This window comes from Motacilla alba, chromosome 5 (genome assembly GCF_015832195.1).
Source record: "Motacilla alba alba isolate MOTALB_02 chromosome 5, Motacilla_alba_V1.0_pri, whole genome shotgun sequence".
NCBI lineage: Eukaryota > Metazoa > Chordata > Aves > Passeriformes > Motacillidae > Motacilla > Motacilla alba.
In genome coordinates this window covers 51,230,717-51,251,910 of record NC_052020.1, presented here as the reverse complement: position 1 = coordinate 51,251,910, position 21,194 = coordinate 51,230,717, and the positions used below count along the sequence as shown (strand labels likewise).

Sequence of the window (21,194 nt, the reverse complement as noted above, 5' to 3'; positions counted from 1 at the left end):
CTAGAAATGACACTGTTCAACATTTTCATAAACACCACAGAAGATGAATAGCAAGGTCACACAGTTTGTTAAAAGCTGTACTCGTTGTCAATTCAAACTTGTCAAAAAAGGCTAGAGAAAAATCTCACAGTACTGAGCAAGTTAATTCAATCTATTAGATCTTTCCAAAAGCTGATAAATGTAAAAAAATGTGGGTGAAGTAGCTGCCTGTGTATATTTATTGATTCTATCTTATTCAGAAGGTATGGGCTGCTGCTGAGCTTCTAACTGAAGATTTAGAAATGAATAAAACATCCTTTTAGCATGCCAATGTTTTTAATATTTGCATGCAGTTCCAGTCATCCTTCTTTAACAGTTTGCTAAAACATGGTAAGAATAATTTAAAACACCATTAACACCAAAAATTTTGAGTTAACATAAGAATAAGTACAACTAATAGGCATGCTAGCAGCAAGTATTAAAAAGTTTGCCTTAGTAACTAAAAAGAAAAGAAGGGGCATAAAGAGAGTTTACAGTAAGAATACTGCTCTTTGAACTTGAAAAAAACCCCTACATTTAAATTAATATTGTAATATTTTTACATTACAGCAAGGTCAATAATTTTTTGGTTCCACAAGAACCAAAGAATGACAGAATCACAGAATAGTTTTCACCAGAAGGGACAGTCATTTCTGCTAGTCTAATCCCCCACTACATAAACCCAGCTGCTCTCCAGTCAAAGTATCTCAAATTACAGGGATTTCACAGCCCCTTCTGGAATTTTGTTCCAGCTTTTAACCACTTTTATGGTGAAAATATTTTCGCCTTGTGTACAATTGCAATCTCCAGAGTTTGCCAAGTCATATTGGTTACTTCTCATTCACCCACTGTGGATCTCTGAAAAGAGCATGGCTCTGTGCTCTACACCCTCCCATCAGTTAGTTGAGGATCAAATCTTCCCCTTAACCTTTCTTTTAGGTCAAACAAATCCAGTTCTTTCAGCCTCCTTTGTACATCATGAGGTAAATGGCTGCTGTTCTGTGTGCTGAGTTTGGTCTGCACTACTTCTGAACTGCTTTGGGCTCTGCTTCCCATTTAATTACAGAAGGGATAATTTTTTATTCTTCTTTTAGCTCAGACACAATTCCTGCAAAGCAACAGTCTAGCAACAGTTTTTAGCAACTGTGGTTAGACAGAAGTATTTTCGGGTCAATTATTTTTCAAGACAAACACACGATAGATTCTTGCTAAAATGAAAATGCCAAGCTTTTCTCCTTTAAGATAGAAATTGTCCAACAAAACAAACATCTTTCACCACCTTTGAGGAACATGCAAATTTCTATCTAAATACTCAGATATTCACATCACAGCAACATTACCACTGACATTTTTTGCCCTGAAGAACACTACGTAAAGGTGGAATCTGAACTACCTTCCATGATCCCTCACACAAGATGAACAAGCAGCACATAGAAAAAATGGACAAAGTTAACATCACATCATCTTTGAAAAAAAGTCAAAGCATCTTCCACAAAATCTAAAGTAACTTAAATAATGACAAGTCAAATCTGTCAAAAAGTATTTGCTACTCTGAAAAGCAAAGGAGAAGGATGGACAATGAGATATTTGAAACGTGTTATGGCCTACAGGAAGCATCAGTTTGAGTCAACATAGTATCAGGGTGTTCTCACCCTTCTTCCCACACAATTTTCAGTATGTCTTGCAAAACATCTTGAAAATAATTTTTCAAAAGCATGAACAGACATTACCAGTTCCAACCAATCAGCAACCAAGCCATTAAAGTACCCTTCCCGTTCTGCTAACTCTGCCATTGCAGATCAGAACAGAGTTGTGGTTTATTTTTTTTTTTTACGTATGTATTTTGTTCAAAATATGTCTTGAGTTCATGGAGACATTGGCATCTGGGCTACTTCTATGCTCTGACAAAACAATATTAAGGGATTTTTGTCATCAACACTGAACTGTATCCCTAATGAAAAACATCTCCTCCCTCAGAGTACTCATATTCTGCCTACAGAATGAATTACTATTATTTTTTACCTGTTACTACATGCTGTATTACAGTTATGGTTTTGAAAACTCAACAGTAAATATGAACTGGTAACTCTGAAGTCTAGTGACAAACATTTACTGTTTGCCTTAATCCATGCAGCTTTTACAGCTGCTTTCTCTGTCTGAAGTGCTGAGATGGAAATCAAAATGTTTCCTTTCCCCAAGCCTCATCTTGTTTTTGTGGCTCGTCCTGTCAGGGCCTTGAATGCACTTCCATCACCCTGGGCCTTTGGCTGCCAGAAGGGCTCCATATGGAGGGATGCATCCTGAAAACACCACCCAGATCTGCTTCCCTCCTTGCTGCAAAAACACTAAATTTATGATACCTAATAACCCTCTGTGCCGTCTTAATGTCATCTTGATTGCAAGTGGCCTGTCAGTGCACAAAGATCCTAAAGGAGCTCTCCATGCAGATATCCCGTGATGAGTTCCTTTAGCTACATTTGTTTCACAAGGTCAAGTCTCCATCCAAGATCACAAATCACAGTAGTTATTCCATGGCTGTAACAGCTGCTTAAACTGAAATTGTAATTTTCCTAGAAGCCTTATATCATTCCAATACAACTAAGTTTTCAGTTGATGATGGCAATAAGTGACAATCAACTCAAGGGCATAATGTTCAGCTATCTTTGTACTCTAGAAAGACCAAGGCAGCAGCAGCATAGCCCAGATCCCCAGGAGAGCCTGTTGCTGACTAAAGACTCACTAGCCCAGCAGGCCAATCACTCTCACTGAACAATGTTTTCAGCACAAGCAGATAACGTACAGCAACCGTGCCACACCACTTGCATTTAGTGTGGATTAGGCTCTTTTGGTGCTTATTATTTTCCAACAGTGGGTCAAAAGTCACCTGCGTTTCTGATTTCTACACAGTGCTCTTGAACAACTGCCAACAGTCTACAGTTGTGACAAAGGGCATAGTCTCGCAGTACCTGCATGAAGAAAGGAGAGCAGCTATACTGACACTGAGCAGCTCAGCTGACAGTCCTGTGGTTGCTGAACAAGCGCTCAGTGCAGAGGGACACCAGCCTGGGTAGTCAACACACCAGGATCCAGATCAGCGAGGCACATGACGGGACAACCACACAGCTGCAACCCAGCTGAGGCAACAACCACGGCCACAGGCCTGAGCCTAAAGACAGCTCCTGATTCAAAGGGGAACCCCAACAAACTCACAGCTCTTTCCACAGCAGTCTGACTCAGGATTACACGGCTGCACAGTACCCAAGATGAACTTGAGTACCAACAGCCAAATGAACATGGAGGATGGAGGATTTGTGGCCGTGACACCTCCTATCCTACAAGTACTCACTGCTCCTTCTTTCGGTGATGTTGGAGATAACAGTGTCAACAATGGCAGTCAATAAAATTCTGACATTCTTATTTCCTATTCACAAGACTTTAACATAATTTTTAAAAACCAGTTGCATTTTTAAAAAATTGTGTTGTTTAGGTAAAGCTGTAAGCAACCCAGACAACAAAGCTCCCTACAAGTTCAGGATGTCCAGGAAAAAGGTTCTGATCTGGCATGACATCGTTGCTTGCTAAAAATTTCCTTTTTATTCTGCAAACATCACATATTTCATATGATCCAGGTACAAAAAGTGCTTTGGAATTAACTTTTTAAGTAAAATTGCAATTTTTCTTTTCAATGAAGTACTAACAGTATCATCCACAAGGCTTCAAATATTTTTTAGAAGATTGACTTCAAATATGGTACCTACACCATCTCAAAATTTAAAAAAAATTATGGAACTAGTACTTAAGAAGTATTTTTTCTATTTCAACAAACTATATCTCTGAGAAACAAGGGGCTTACGCTCCTACCCCCATCCTTGACCTTGAAGTTTTAGCTCTTACAATTGCCAAGAGGTACTCTTCTACTAGAAATTTAATCCTATATTACAAAAGCTAATGCAAAAGGACGACTGTAAAAGCAGCATGCATTGGGACAAACAGTAATAACGTGTCATTAGCCTTCAGAATTACCAGCTAATTTTTACTGCCATTAATTTTGTATGTATTGCTCTGACAGGCTTCATTTTGGAAGCATCAGAACTGGTAGCATCAGCACAGCTGGTGACATGAGGTACATATAAAAAACCCAAAGGAACTTCTGCACACTTCCAGGATGTATGGAAGGGATGCTTTGCTCTCCCAGTGTCAAGAAACTCCTCTGGGCTATAATACCAGAGACCCATTTTATTTCCTGCCACCTGAAAAATTAAAAACAATCAATCTCCCAGTAATTCTTTAATTGCTTACAAGAAACTCTACTCTCATAATCTGCTGAAAAACTGTAACCAACCAACCAAAAAAAACCCATACCACCCAAAAAATTACCAAACCACAAACCCCTTTAATATCTTCTTTACTACTGTATTATTCAGTGCACCAAAAATGTAGGTCTTGGGAAAGTAAATTTCAGAACAGTTTCTTAAAATCTATGGTTTCCACAATTATGTATTACATTGGAGCAAAGGCAGGATAAGAACTTCAATGACAAGAACCTTGTTATCATATTGAGACAAAGAATTAAGGACAATCATTGCAATATTTCATCATTCTGATTTCAACCTTTGTTTGCTTTCCTAACTTGAACCTTTAAAATGGTGCTTTTCCCCATTCAAAAGGCAGCACCTAACTGAAAATGACGATGATTTGTACAGAGTGAAAAGCAAAGGCTTGTCCACAGGTCAGGCAGTTCCATTTATATTCCCTTTACAACAAGCAAAGTCCCTATTTGAAACCAAGGGAACTTCACTGCACTTCCTCCCCAGTCGCAGATCAAAATTAATTTTTTAGAATTTATCCATTGCCACTTCAGACAGAGCAGGTCATGGCTCTTTTAGAAGGTAAAGAGAAATCATGATTTTTAAATACCTGAACACCCATGTTCCTATGTAAAAGAACAGGCTTGTGAACAGTTGGGGTTTATAAACTTCCAAAGCAAATTTTTTTCAGAGTATGGAATATTAATGAAACAAAATTTTTTCCAGTACTGACATCTAGCCTATGCCAGTGAAAGCTGAGAAGCAAAGGTAATTAAGAACGGTACCAGCTATGCTTCTTGCATATAAATACCATCGTTCAAGATGTGCTCATCCCAGCTAATACATGTTCTGCCTTCATAAAGTTCAAACCAGAAACATCCACAGCAGATATTAAAAAAGGGACTGGTTGCTTAAGAGCCAGCTAAAAAAATACAAAAACCCCCCCAACACAATGCAAAATTTTACTACATAAAAAATACAGAACAAGAGATACACACTCGATATTGTACAGAAGTGTCATACCAACATGTATTTTCAAATGATATAAAATGTTATTTGCAATGCACTAATTCTATAAACCGAAAAGAACATATTCCGTGAAGAACTGAACATTCAGAACTGCACAACACGGCAGGCACACAAGAGCTTGCTTGTTAAAGCCAAACCGCATCTCTTCTAGGAAATGCCTTCTAAATACATAAAGGATATTTTCATAGTAAGCGTCACATCTCTTTCCCCCCTTCCTCTTTGACACTTCCAACTCTTTTACAAGCTGCAGTGCAATTTAAGGCAGCTCTATCTGAACAATTCAAACAAAAAAAGGCTTTGAAGCACACCAAAGGTTTGCCCTTCTTCTCTAGAAACGGTAAAGGGGATAACTTGGCTCTTCCCTCCCCCCCTCAGTACCTTTCTGGGGTAGTGACTTCACATCCTTTGACATCAGCACAGCTTGGAAGGGGGATGGGAGAGTTACGGCAAAAGCTGTAAAACCTGCTTTTAACTATGTATGCAATGCCACCATGAATTCTTAAATCCTCCCCGAACACATTCGATAGAAAACGCGTTTTGCTCTCCGCCGGCTTTACCGCTGCTGTAACAAATCGAGAGGGACTGAGCTACAAAGGACTTCCTGCTCCCCTTCTCCGAGCTCCACAATAGCCATTTATTCGCTCGTCAGAGGGTCGCGATTCACTCTCGCACGCACAATAACTCACCTCTAATATGCAAAAGGGCCACGGGCTGGAACGGCCCATTGGAATTGGCTGCGTCAACCACCATCCTGCTGCCAGCTCTGTTACATGTCAACATCTAGGCTCCAGCAGGCACGGCACTGTATTCCTTAAGGCAAGAAACCAGCCTCCATTTTAGTTTAAAAAAAGACAGAAACTGAAGCGCTCTGCAGCTGGAGGGAACTGGCTGGGGAGTGATGTCAGCGGGCGGGAGGAGCCCCATTGGCCGACGGCAGCAACTTCAAATGACACCGAGGAGGCCGCGAATGAGCGCGGCCGGTGCGGGGCTCCCCCCGCGCCCGCGCCGCCCGCGGCAGGGGCGGAGCGGCTGCGGAGATGACGGGTCTGCTGCGCTGGGTTTGGGTTTTTTATTATTACCAGGATGATCTCATTGCTGCTGTTGTACCCCCGCCCCCTCGATAATATTCAGTAGCACCTGCTAGAAAGAGCGCATGCAGTTTTATTTTTCCTCTTTCCTTAGCCTTTCCTTCAGTGCGGTTTCCCAGGATTATCACACCAATGTTTAATTTAACCGTGGAAAAACACAGCACTGAGGGTAACATCTACAACTTCAGCTTTCAAGGGCCATAACAAAAGATAGTTTACAGTAGTATACAGGTCCTTGGATTACTGTTGATTTAGAAATATAAAACCTCATAAACATTCCTTGCACTGTTTTACCACTGGTTACTAGTATGTACATTACAAATAAAAATACATATATATGACAAGCAGCAGATGACAACCTCATGTTTCATGCTGAATATTTCTTTTAATCTAGAAATGGACCTGGATACTTCTATCAAACTAGAAATGGATCTGCCTTCAGTTTATGTTAATGTTCCTAAATTTGGATATTGCAAAATACTGGTTTTCCTTTCTAAAAAGATCAGTAATTATAAATAACTTTTAAAACTATTACTAAAAAGTAAAGAAAATTACTAAGAAGTAATATATAAGCATATGGAAGCAGTTTTCCTGCATAATCTCAGAAGTACAATAAAAAAAGCATAGCGTAATGATTTCTGAACTTGTTAGTTTGCTTATTTAAGGTATTTACAACAAAACTGTGAGCAGCCTTTTTTCATTGTATGAGACTTGCACATTTAGTTTCACAATGAGCTATTTGAAGGACCATTTTGTCTGCTGGGAGTGATGTTCAGCGAAACTGGCACTGTTACTTGTGCTGTCTCCAAATCTGTCCTTCTGCCCAAATACTGTATGTCACATATTAGTGCAAATGCGCATGTAGATTACTGAATCTATGACACTGTCCTAACTTATATCTGCTCAAAAAACAAAAAACAACAACAACAGAGTGCACATCAGAAGACACTTTTTCATTAAGTAACTTGCTGATGAAAATTTGAAATAAAAACAAATTATAGGGTATATATGTATCTGGTTAGAAAAATTACATCACACTACAATAATATACTGTCAAAGGTGAGTTAGAGCTGTACTGACTATTATTCACTTGGTGAAGGGAAAAGACTAACTGGGATATAAAAAAGAAGAATATCATCCATAAGACATACAAAGAAATCAATTGGATTTAATGATTGCTGACAAGGCCAAATTTGAAGTAGTATATCCTGGATGTAGACCTGATATGAACATCCAAAGACAACAAATCTTTAAAATATTACTTAGTTAAAAAAAAAATAAAGCTCCTCTGTTTGATGTGCTGGTAGGTTGTTTGTTTGTTTGTTTTTAAATAGAATGGACTTGTCTGAGAATATCCAAGTACTTTAAAGAACAATTATGGAGGTGGAAGGAATTAATTTTTCTACATTCACTACAAACAGTAAATGCATCCTACCTCAAAGAAGATTAGGTTAGAAATTAAATTAAATCCTTGCACAATAAGCATACTTTAAAAAGACTGCAAAGTTTCTAGTAATTTAAAAAATGACCAAACGTAACGTGTGACAGAAATGTAGTTGATCCTGCTTTGACAACATCAAAACAAACCACATGAACTGTTTAGACCTTTTCTCTAAGACTACAGAGATTCAAATCCTTTGTCCTTACAATGTAGGCAAAACCAGGGAAGGTGTATCCTCACAAACTTCACGTTTTTAATCTATGTATCTCTTGAGTATACCTTAGAATCATAGGATCATGAAATCACCAAGTTCAATGTGAGTTTTAGCCTTGCAAAACAAAAAAGCTACCATAGACATATGCCTTTAAAAAAACTAGATGAAAAATAAAACCAAGACTGACCTCTAACAAGGTTTTCTACAAGATTTTGATGGATGAAGGAAAAAAAACAAAACAACTTGGGTATTTTTTAAAGTATTTTCACATGCAAGATCTTGTAACAAATTCTGTTTATTTTCCAGATCTTAAAGCAGAATTAGATTATTTTATAGTAATAAACCACAGTATAAAGTGGCAAAAATAAAGTTTAAAATTCTGCTTTATCACTCCTCTCTACTCATGCCTGCTTTAATGGTCAGCTGCTACTTCTGTCTCTCTGAAGCTCCTTGCAAAGATTAAATGGCCAGGAAGGCTGTCCCCGTGGCCATGGACACAATTTCACAACAGAGCAAAAAGGGAACATTAGTTACAGCCATTTCCTAATTTATACATAAGCATGACTTTCATTGTTAGAGGTTCATTAACAAATTTTAGGTAGTGGTTCAAGAGTCAAGCCCCCTAGAAAGTTCGTCATTAGAGAGAGTAAATGTGACATTCACAGAACTAGCAGTCCTATTGGCAGATAGGACTCAGTCACATTCAGGAAGTTTTCTCTTGCAGAAATGTTCTCATTTCTTCTTTTTTGCTGGACTCTGTTAGGTCTGAGTCCAGTACTTAAAAAACCACTGAGAAACTGGTTAAAACACCCATAAACCAGTGTATTTCTGGTATAATTCTGACTAGTGAAGCTGAAGTGCTTTGGTCTTCCTAAGACCTTTTGCTGGTTAACAACATCTGCAGTTTTCTCACCATTGTAACAGATTGAGAGTACATTCTGCTCAGGAGGTTTTCATACAATCCTTTTGTTTCAGCCTTAAAATAATTGATTTGCCACCAAAGGAAAATATTTACTTAAGTTGAATTATTTTGAGCAACTTCATTTGGGAAAAAATTGCAAAGAAAATTGAGTTAGGAATTGACTTCCTAATGGAAGAGAAAGAATATTAGTGCAAGTGGAGCAGAGCTAATGAATATCAATGGGAGGAAGAAGAACTCACTTTAAGAAATTTATGAAGACATTTCTGGTGCAAGAAAATGAAAAACAGTATTCCCTTCAGCTATCTTTTTTTTTAGAATTAAATGAACAAAAGACCATATTGACAATGCAGTGAAACTGTAGCTATTACAGGTTTCCTCTGAACCGTGCTCATCACTTCTAACTTTCCAATGATGGGAATGAAGGAAAAATCCCATAAAGTTCTCAGGATATAAATGTGTAACTTTTTAGAATTATAGAATGGTTTTGTGGTTGGAAGGGACCGTAAAGATCAGATCCTTTAGTTGGGATCCAGCATTATAGCTAACGAATACTCTTTACACTTGGAGGCTATGTACCACTTTTTGAAAAACAAACACTCCATTTGGGTTATTGATTTTAAAAACAACCACTCACCCTGCTTCTCACCGCTCCCACAACACATACAGCACATTCACCTGCCCAAAGGTTGCCTTTATTTCCATTCTACACCACCTATTACTCTAACTGATAATGGTATAATCAACAACATAATATAATTAAAATTGCATGAACTTCTACTTACATGAAGACACTTGGCTTGGTTACCTGTCAGACTGTATGAGTTTTCATTTTTTGATTGAGAGGAAGGGAAGATATTTAGTCTGAGCTCTAAGGTTACTAAAGGCACAATTGCTGAAATTGCTATTCCTCATCAACCTAAGCCAGCCTTGTTGCAGGCTGCTTCAGGCCCCTTCCTGTACTCCTCTCTGCTTTACATTTGAAAATATTTTGCTCTCATCTGCTTCAGTGTTTATCAGACCCACAGCTGAGTTGTAGTCTCCACAGCCAACAGAAAGCCACTTTATTGTCAGGTTAGTTTTCTGCTAGACTGTGTTCCTCCATGGCAGACTAAGCTGAGCTAAACCTATAGGAGCTACTGCTGCAACCCCCTCTCGTCTGAGGCTTGGGTGCCCAACTGTCTGAAATTGCTGCACAAGGGTTTGTGCAGCTGCATGGCTGAACCAGATTAGGAAACTGAGCACAGTTAACATGAGAAAAAGGTAAGTTTGAGCCATGTTGATTCCATTATCTGGCCCACCAGACAGACACCCAAAAAAGGGACAGGAATAAACATGACTTGCTTTTTCTGGTAGGAGCAATGTAATTTACTTTTTCCCCCCCTCCAATTATAAGCTACACTAAACTTACTGTTCTCACAAATGAGAACATAAATGATGTCAGGCTATAAGAAAACGTGGTCTCATCACAACCTTGAACAGCGAGTTACTCAAAGACAGTGAGTTGGTTTTAGAGAAGGAAAGGTACTGGATACTACACATTCTGGAGGAGAACCTGTAGCAATAGGAAGGATATGGGCTTCTACTTCTAGGTTCTGACTCAAATCCAAAGGACAGCCAAGAGAAAATTCTTCAAGGAAACAGAGGCAGTAAACACCATGTTAATACTTAGCTATGAAAAGAAATACAGAGATAAGAAAAATATACTTATCTGGATAAATGAAAGGAATATGAACTATCATGCAGCTTCCTTAAAAAATTCTCAAGACTGAAGCATGGCAAAAGACAATTCCTCATTGAAAAATTTATAATATTCACTCCTTCTAGTACAGCAAAATTTGGTTAAAGAGGAATTGGTAAACATCTGTTTGTGACTGGATTTCCTGTCTTTATCTGGATTTCCTAATATTTGCACAGTCACTGTAGCACACAGGTTCAACAGTGCCAAGTTTTCCTTCAATCAATCTTGTATACTCAAGAAGTTTTGTGAGTGGGGACAGGGAGAAAAACCAGTAGATATTGGTTGAGTTTAGAAAGCTGTACAACACAAAATCATTACCTTAAAAGAAACCAGTTTTAAAAATAGCATTGGTACAAAAAAGTAATTCCTAGGGCAGATTGCAGAAGTTCATTTCAAATACTGGCACATTATTTAATCAAGCCCTGTGCAAAATCCACCAAAATAACACCAAACTCATGATGTCTGTGGCCTTATTACATAGGTCACACATACCACTTTTAAGAAACCAAGTGTAAAAATAACATTTAAGATTAAAAATTTGAGACCAGGCTAGTTATCCAACAACCACTGATTGATATTCATGTGTATAAACTCAGTGTTTGATCTGTAGAGGTTTTAAGAAGAAAGAAGTTCAGTGCAGCAGCAAAAATGTGAAGGTCTGATTATAATGAGGATCTATGCTTGTGAATGAGGGCACAATAAAAGGCATTTTAAGAGAGATCTAAATTGAATTCAGATACAGGTTAGAATCTAGAAAATAAGACAATACCACATTTTAAATCCTATTTTTATGGATTCTATCCAAACTTCAGTGGAAACAAGTTTGGTAGGAAATGCTGCCAGTGACAGATGTAGTGCATTCTTCTAACACTTTCAGCTGCTGACTAATGAGTAGGTGTTTGATAGGGCAGTTGAAATGAAAAACGGCTCATTAATCCAAGCCTATGATTTCATGTAAAACTAGCTTAAGGAAAATAATTCACACACTCAAGCAAAGTATTTTTCCTCTACAACCTTTTTTTTTTTTTTTTGGTAGTTCTTCATTCATTAGGTATCATGTTTCTTCATCTTTAAAATGCTACACAACAATTCAGACTGGATAATTTCTAAATATTTTAATATTAATTACTTTTTAACCACTGATAGATCATATGTTCCTGTATGAACACCAAACAACTGTCAGCTTTTGGTTTAAGAAATGTATTTGCTTACCACAGACATTTTAATGATTATTTTAAACATCTAAAAGGAAAATCAGTACAGAAAAGCCTGTTTATGCAGTACTGATAATGCTTTAAAGGTCAAAGTTCAAGGACAAAGTTGCTTAAGTAACAGGACAAAGAGCCTCCACAGTTCCTTCACATGATACAACACATACATTCACTGACAACACATGCATTCACCCATACTGATATAGCAAAGAACAAGTTTCTGCAGTACTTTCCATTATGGACTTTTTGTTTCAATACATTAAATGCAACATTGGGCTGCCAAAAAAAACCTACAAAGCATAAACACAGTCAGGACCGGAAGGACAGCATTTAGCATACTAAGTTACTCCACTATAGGTCACATACAAGGGAGAGGAGAATAATCTGTTTCAGAAAACTGCATTAATTGATATTTTACATGAGAATTAATTTGTTTTGCCTCAGTGTCTTGCCTTTTAAATGAATTTTGTATTAGGGCAAATTATATTTTATAGCAGCATTATCATGTTTAATCTACCATCTCACTTTGCATAAAATACTTTTATGGGAATGGTACCACCTTGCAGCTGGACACAATTCCTGAATTACCATGCATGCACATAAACTGGAAAGGCCAAAGTACTGCATATTTGTCCTCTACATAAATTACAAGTGGCAGGAGTAGGTTGCTGCAGTGAAAGTGATCTTAAACATTGAGATCTCCAATTTCAGCAACTTATATGAAAAATGCACCTCAAAACCCCAAAGCAGTCCATTACTGCCATGATTATCACAAATTCAATTATATTGCACACATCCAGTCAGTCTCTTTTGTATCATGAAAATAGATTGCTAGTTTTAACTGAACAGGTAACACGCTCTGCTTAAGTTTAAAAGTATTCCAATATGAGTTTGTAGAAACTACCAACATACATGGTTGAATTTCTCTACAGTACTGAGAACAAAACTTGACTTGCTTTCTCATTTACTCGATATCAGTTTTGCTTACTTATTGGTACTCTGCACTTGAGAAAAACATAAAATAATTTCAAATTTCTGACCTCTTGAGCAATTATCACTTTTTCCTCCTTTCTCATGGTTTTAACAGTTTTATAAATCAAAATTTGGTACAATTGTTTTTTAGGTATCAGACTCAAACTGAAATAACTTCTTCTGCAATTTTGATTCATCAGACTTTAATATTTTACAGATGATGAAAACAGAGCTATCTCCTAGACAGCCATTTACAACTTAAAAACATTAGGAAAGCTTTAATAATGCTTGCCTCCCTATCAGAGTCCTGTATCACAGGCAGACAAGTTGAGACACCACCCTGATGTTCTTTTACACTGAACAGAGTCAGAATTTGGCAGAGCTCTGAAGTCTCTGCTTGAAGAAAAACAAAAACCATGCTCTCTGCATGAAATGTGCTCAGAAAAATGACCTGTCATGTTCCTTTCTTTTCCACCCCCCCACTTCTATTGAGTAGTTTTTTTTGGGTTGTTTTGGGGTTTTTCAAATAGATATGACTAATAGTACTTCTGATGTTGAAACCATGCTAAAGCAGAAACTGACATCACCAGATCAAAACCAGGACTGATCAAAATGTGTGGCAAGATCTTCAACAACAAAACACCAGAATCTGTTTAATCCTATCACATGCAGATATTCTACACTAATAAACCAATTCTATACTTCTCAGCACTGAAAGTCAGTACATATGTCATCAGCTGTCAATGTAGCTTGTTTCCTCCTACGTTCATAAAAACATTTATAAGAATATTGTATCCACATGCTTGAGATCAAAAGCCCAACTCCAAGAGGTAAATAGTAACTTTTAAAATAAATTCAGAACTGTATTTGAAAATAAAAGCTGATGTCCAATCTCTATTGTAGCTAACAATATTCACTTTTATCCCAAAGAAACCCTTGAACCCCACAATAAAAAACCCTCAATCCCAAACGCACAAACTGAATCATGACACTGCATCCCAAGAGGCCTTTATATGGCTCTAAAAGGATTTTACCCAACTTTAAAAAAGAATACACGAAAATGCTACAAAAAAAGCATATTTTTGAATCGTGCCCAAATTTACATATGCATGACTAACATATGTTCATTGGGAAAGTTTGCAACGTTACAGAATATTAAGCAGTGCTGACTTATTTTTTCAAATGCGTTATTCTAGAACTGACAGAGAACATTTCTTTTAATGAGTATTACTTGAAGGTTAAAGTTAGATTTGTGACACAACTGTATTTGACAGTGCATGAAACATTTTATCCTAGTTAGGGTGTTTTAATATTATATTTTAAAATTCTCATTGTGACATTTTCTTACATATTGTCATGATTCAGACCATATCCTTAAAAATCTCAACACTGTGTACAGTCATTTCTCTATTTTACAGTTTACTACATTTACTGTTTACTAAAATCAGCACATTCATGCAAAATAACTTACAAATACATTCACCTGTTTGCACAGTTAAAAATCTCATTTACCATGAAAAAATTACCATTAATGTAACAATGAATTCATAAAGCTGAAGTGAGCATGCAAAGAACACAAACTTCTTTACTGTGTCAGTGCTCTGGTATGCACAAGCTTGGATATGCTACTTTTTAAATATATTTACATAATAATATTGAACACTTACAATTTATTTCATAGAGAACACATTTTTAAAGTTTTGGACAATTTTAATAATTTATGTAATTCTAATATTTTATATTTAATATACTGATTTTTAACATATCCTAAATTACTAGCTGCTTTCTTAGGAAACTAAAAATGAAGAAACTGGTACATTTCTGAAGGCTGAAGCACCCTTTGCCATTTATATTTGATATAAACAAAGTATTAATCTGCAAGCTTTCAAACCACAATAAAATAAAACAAAACACATCTTTAGGTCCAGTATAATTTTTTCTCAATTAACTATTTAAACTAGAAATCAATTTTCTGTAACTTAAGTACCTGTACTACCAATGTTAGCTAACAAATGAAACTGGATAAGCAAAAATCAACAAAGCACAAGTTTGTTGGCACAGATTTTTTTTTTTTTGGTAAAAATAGGTAAGATCTTTTCAAGATGTTTGACACTGTTCTGAAGGCACTTCTCCAGAGATACTTCTTTGTTATCTGTGGGCAGACAAGCTACCTGTCCTATCCAACTAAATCGGGTTGCACTGCACTGTGCTGCAGGGAGCTTCACGAGTTTGCAGCTTTGCTAATATGTGGGTCTTGATGTTCCACAAACCAATTAAATCAGAGACTTCTCTTTTCTACGTTCAGCTCTCTTCCTAAAATCTCTTAATTCATAATCTATTTCCTTTTCTTTGTGCATTATCTGAGCTATCCTGCTCGTCCATTTCCTGGATAATCTGAGGGTGCATAACGTTAATCATAAGTTGCTCCAATAAACACAAATCATACAACACTAATACCAGTCGCCAGGGCAAATATGATGGAATTTCCAGGAGCTTATCATCAGCACTTTGGTATAACATCCAAGAGAAAGTTTGCAGCATGCCTGAAGATCAAAAAGCTATTTCTTAAATAAGAAATCTTGATGAAAAGCCACCTTGGTAGCTCCCTCCCACTATTTCAAGTGATCTGCTGACCTCATCTCCAGACCTGTGGCACAGAAGAAAGGTGGTTATCTCACCAATACCACGGGTCATCTAGATCTTACCAGTTACAAGCCTTCACATGTCTCATATGGACCTTAAAGTATGCAAAGACAACCCCATTCTATATTTTGTGCTTAAAATACAGTCTCATATAAAGTACATCACACTACACAGTAGTCAGTGCAACATTTGTAAGAAAATACACATCTCTTGCTCTACTACAGACAAAAGAAAGGTTCCCCAGGTACTGTAGCCATAGAAATACAGCCACCTGTTATTAGTAACAGGAGTTTGAAAGCTGGTTAAGCGCAGCTAAACTGAAGGAACACTATGTTCTTCCCAGCACTTCATAGAAGTCAAACCTGTCTTAATCATTTCAGTCCTTTAAATTATAGCCTGCCAGTCCAATTTAACTCTTGTCCAGACATAGACATTAAACAACACACAAAGATATCCAAAAAGAAAGTTTCCCAGATTCACTTGACCCACTAAATGCACATTAAGTATCTCTGTATCTTTTAGAGGAACAGCATGACTGGCCAACAGCATTCTCAGCAACCCCAGCAGGCTGGAATTACATCAGGAGTAAGCACATGCAGTGAGCACAGCCATTATGCAGACATCTGGTATGATCCAGGAGATTGGGTACAGCTTGATAAAAAAGCTATTACTGCCTTTACTAGTGAAAGGTGGCAATTACTACCCCTCACTAGATCAACAATTGCACCAGTGCTCCATAACAAAGTCTGGCCCTTGACAATCTGGGGATGTACACACAGCACCAGGCATCCACCAGGGAGAAGCTCAAGATCTTTTCATTCCTTTCACCTGAGCGTGGGGGAGTGATTGCAGACTCAAAGCAATTACAATGCACAATACTCCTACCATTTCTTCACAAATAGGAACACTGTGTCAAAAAGTGCTAGAATGCTCTGAGAAAATACCTCAGACAGTTTATAAGAATTTTCTTTTTTTTTTTACTCCTGCCTCCTCCAACTAAAAGCAAGCGTTCCTCTGCACTTCACTGGTCTACTGGTTTAAACTGCAACACAGCCAAGGTAGAAACAGATCTTACACTTCACTTCACTACTGTAGGATGAATTATTTCTCCCCTGTCCTATCTGCACTCATGTGCCCCATTTCCAGCTCTCTGTCCATACTGCTTCTAATTGCACGCTCAGTTCTGGTACCCCTGAGCTGCAGTCCCAGGCACTACCAGAACCACTGTATTTAAAATAGGACCAAGAAACAAATGATATTCTTTGTGTCTGAGTCTTTGAACAAAAAGGTTATGCCAGTCAATGTGGCCGCACGCATAACTTCTTACAAAAATCATTACTTTAATTCAGTGTCTGTTGCTTATGTCGCTCATGCCCTGGTTGTCACAGCTTGTGCATGAACCTTCTATGTCAGTTTAAAAGACAGAACATATTATTCATAATCTGTGGTGCTAAACAGTCTTATTAAAATTTAATACATATATTGAAATGAACTAACTAAATAAGCAGTAGTTTAGCTTTGAAATATACTAAACAGCATCTTGCATATAGGCTGCTAAATTAACATGATGGACAGTATTTCAGATTCTTTCAGATTCTTTTTACAAAAACAGTATCTGTGTAAAGAAAAAAATCTTGAAATCTTGAAATTTGATCTGAATGAAATGCAGTGTAATTCAGACAGGCCGAGAAGCAGAGTTTATTTTCAAGAAAACACTAATTTATTATATTAAGGAAACAATGAATGGAGGAAAGAATACAATAACTTCCCCAATAATTTCACATTGCCTACACCAGTACTACTCAACATTTCAGTGATCTATTAGGCTTTCACTGGCAATCTTGAACACTGTAAAGCAGTACACACTGCACTGCACTTCAAAACTGCCTTTTTTCCTCTAAATAAGCCTTCAGAGCAAATAAAGATGATAAAAACTGGGTTAGTAAGAGAGGACCCATCAAATATCATCATCTTTTTGTCACAGATGGAAGTAAATATAAATCTAAGAGATAAAAAAAAGCTTTAAAATCAATGAAGGAAAAATTCATAGGCACTAAAAAGGCACCACTCTGCCTGACCCATGCTCAGGAAAAACAGACCCATACATAGTGATAGACCAGGTCTTCTAACAGTGTCAAGAGAAATGTTAGCACAAATGAAGCAAAGTTTGATCACACTGCTCTGAGGACAGATGCCTAATATTTTGCAAAGAGATCCCAAATAGTCTGCTTTTATGTGAGATGAGTGAATATGCTGTCATACAGACATTGCCTATACTGATTGCCAAGAAGGCAACATACTGGAAGTCCTCAAGTGCAGATAAAACAAAAGAAAAAACCACCCAGAGCGAGTATGTGCAGTTTGCAGATGTGCATACCTGATGTATTATGTATGCTGTCCAGATATTAGAAGTATGACAGCTGAGGTGCCTCTCGGTCTCATGCCCAAATTTCCCCACAAGAGTAATTCTACTTTGGAAAGACATACCTTTTAAAGCTGGCAGTTTTTGAAGCTCCCTGTTATTGCTAACATTAAACCTTGAAGAACTCTGACGTTTTTCCTTCTTCACTACAGTCTGTGGTGCTGGTACTTTGATTTTAGATAGTTGTGCTGGGGGAGGAGTGCTATTTGATTTTTTGTTTGACACCTGTTTAAAAAGAAATTAAAGCAGTTAATTACAGCTGAATTTAGAAATAAAAATCTTCACAGAAATAACTGAAAATGAATATGCTTTTAATGAAACGATTGTATCCCTCATCCTCTGAATGTATTGCCACCTATTCTGCTCATCTTTTCAGCATTTATTTCTGTACCACAGCCCTCATACAGATGGGACTAGATCACCTTGATACATGCAGTAGCCCATTTATTTGAAATTACCAGACAACTGAAAAGAAATTTTCAAATCATATAGTTCCTCAGCTACTCTCACCTCTCCCTCCCTGAGAAGTCCAGGTCTCCTAGGTATTTCAGTTCATCTTCAAAGGGACCAGAGAAACTTGTCTATTTACAGCAGGTGAACCTTTCACTGCCTATTCATTCCGTGCCTTGCTGACAGAGTCCTAAGCTTGGCCAGGGCAGTCAGGCTTTGATACAAAGTTAAAGGAGTGAGTCTTACTGTTGTAGTAGCTTTAACAACTTCAAAAACATGGTTTACTGCCTACTCAAAGCAAGTTGCTCTTACTGTAATAACTCTTATTAGATTGTCACTGTACCTCTGTATGAAGTTTATAACATAAATCCAGAAAAATGGTTCTCACTACAGGTTTTCAGTTTGCTGTTATTTCACTGACTACACTTGACGGTGCTCTCTCTCAAGCTGAATAAAATGCATCATTAACAAAAGCCTGTCAGAACTTGTGGTGCTGCCTTTCTGCCTTTCTCATTCCTTTTTTTTTTTAAGGAGGAAAAGCAGGTTTAAAGGAGGCAATAGTTAACTTTCAAAATATGAATAATTTCATGACATTCATTACTAGAATGATAAAACATCTAGGAGTGATCTACACTAAAACTATAAAAACGGCTGACAAGGACCTCTTGCTGCAATATTGTAATGCATTTTCCAGGCCCTTAATTTGCTGTAGAAGTCTCTCAAATTTGCAAACTAGAAGCACACACATCTTAAAATATACCTTGGCACTTCTTCCTTACAGGAAAGATCATACTCTTCTCAGAAAGTGCCCACAAGATAAGCAATAGGGAAAAAAAATCAGATGGGAATGGGATTCATGATGGAAATCAAGTTGTAACACTGGTACTTTGGCAGTTTGACTTGATTTAATTAGAATTTTGTTAAATGTTACAGGTATGAAAGCAGCTTCATTTCTACATGGAGTAACATCTGTGGCATTTTCATAGAGATAGTGCTAAACAAAGGGAAACCAATTATCTTCATGTTCTGAGAAGTATTTCCAGAAAAGCTTATTCCTCAAAAATTTGCATAGTCTTGTAGTGTATACATTCAGCGTGCATGGAAATGTTACCATACATAAATGTCTACCTTTTTTCCAAGACTCAAAGGTAACTCAAAGTAATTTCATTCCAATTTTGTTCTAGTAGGATGACTGGGAAAGAATACATACGTCAAGAATAGATTAACAATTGTATTGTATTAGATACACAGCACTTATATCAAAGATGACTGAGAGCAACACTTAGATTTCATTAAACCCATTTAAGATGACCATTTAAAAATTTAATATTATAAAAGAAAAACCCCTTATACAGCCTTATAGAACAAATAAGGGGAGACAGTACAGTGAATATTATAAGTCTCAGTTACCAAAAACACTCCAGAACTTGTTCCAGTAAAAATGGAATACATCTGCAAATTGAAAGAATTTATGTACAAGTAATACTTGCTACATTGCATTTTTCAGACTATTCCATTTTTTAATCTCAGACACTAAATGCTTGAAAATGTTTATGCTGTGATCTGCAAGGTAATTGCTATCCGTTAATTGAAATTCTAAAAAGCATTATAAACAAAAGTATTAATAGACTAAGCTAAAAGAAAAACAGCACTAAGAATTAGGAAGCAATGACTTACTGAGTATTAAGCAATAAATGCTAATTAAGATGCATCATAAACATTTTTACTGCACAGGATTCTGTACTTTCAATATTGTTATTGAGCCTAATGGTGTTTTTTTTTAAACTGGCTACTTTCCACTGCCATATGTATTTTTTCATTACTTAGAACAGGAAAAAACATTTTCCTGTTTCCTATATTCCAAAACAAATTCGCCATTTCAAATTAACAGGCACTCTCATGTGTCTGCACACATGCACACACTACAGTACCCTAAGGTAACACACACCTCAGGGAAGCAAGTACTCTAAATTGCAGAAAAATTCTAAAATTAGCCAGAAGTGGTTATTTAAGAGGATGGGTAACATTTCTGATTAGAAATGTTGAAAGAAAGCATTTTTTGTTGCTATGGCAACTTCCCATCTAGAAGCGATGACTCCAGAGTAATTCTAGTCCTGAATCACCGGACCATTTATCCATCAGATTTCCTCCTCCTTCCTACACACCAAGCATGATCACCCTGCTTTTCAGTCAAGCTCCAGTCAGCAGCACATACCAGAAAGTTGCCAGAATAATTTCTAAACCATTATTTCAGTGCCATGCAGCTGTACCCAATGACCTCTGCAACTGGCACCATGGTGCTACCATGGAAGAGCTCCAGGGCTTGGCAGACAGCATTGGATAGAAGGGCACCCGGAAAGTGAGTTAAGTCAACTTAAGCTACAAAGCTCAGCAATTTTAACCACATCTCTTTAAAAAAGGCAAACAAATTCAGACTAACAATTGTGTATTCATCTGCTAAAGATTTTACGGTAACACACTTTCTATGAGAATACAGTGCTTTTGAGTTCAGATGGAAGAGCCAAGCTTCCTCCTCCCAGTAACAAACCAAACTAGCACAGACACCACAACTCCCAAAAGTAAGTGCTGGACACTCTGCTACAGCAGTGAACAGTTCAATGTATTTGACACCAGAGCAGTCAAGCTACAGACACCTTTTTATCAATTCTCTTTCTATGACTAGAAGAAGCAATACCTATTCTTGCCCTTGTTCTGGCAAACAGTTCCCTCCTACCCAAA

At 37.2% G+C, this 21,194-nt stretch overlaps 1 protein-coding gene across 4 annotated transcripts in view; it reads right to left on the bottom strand.

Moving 5' to 3' along the window:
- PPP2R5C (protein phosphatase 2 regulatory subunit B'gamma) overlaps positions 1 to 21,194 on the bottom strand; it is a 71,165-nt gene that overhangs the window by 35,914 nt on the left and 14,057 nt on the right. The window contains exons 1-2 of one of the 4 annotated variants that reach the window (XM_038137341.1): positions 18,071 to 18,207; positions 6,041 to 6,164 (exon numbers count right to left, since the gene is read on the bottom strand). The exons of 1 other annotated variant lie outside the window; for it this stretch is intronic. In XM_038137341.1, the coding sequence (XP_037993269.1) occupies positions 6,041 to 6,134 (94 nt within the window). In that variant the 5' untranslated portion in view covers positions 6,135 to 6,164; positions 18,071 to 18,207. Of the gene's footprint in view, positions 1 to 6,040; positions 8,268 to 18,070; positions 18,231 to 21,194 lie in introns of those variants that run through there. 2 more of the 4 variants (XM_038137339.1, XM_038137340.1) reach the window with 2 other exon arrangements.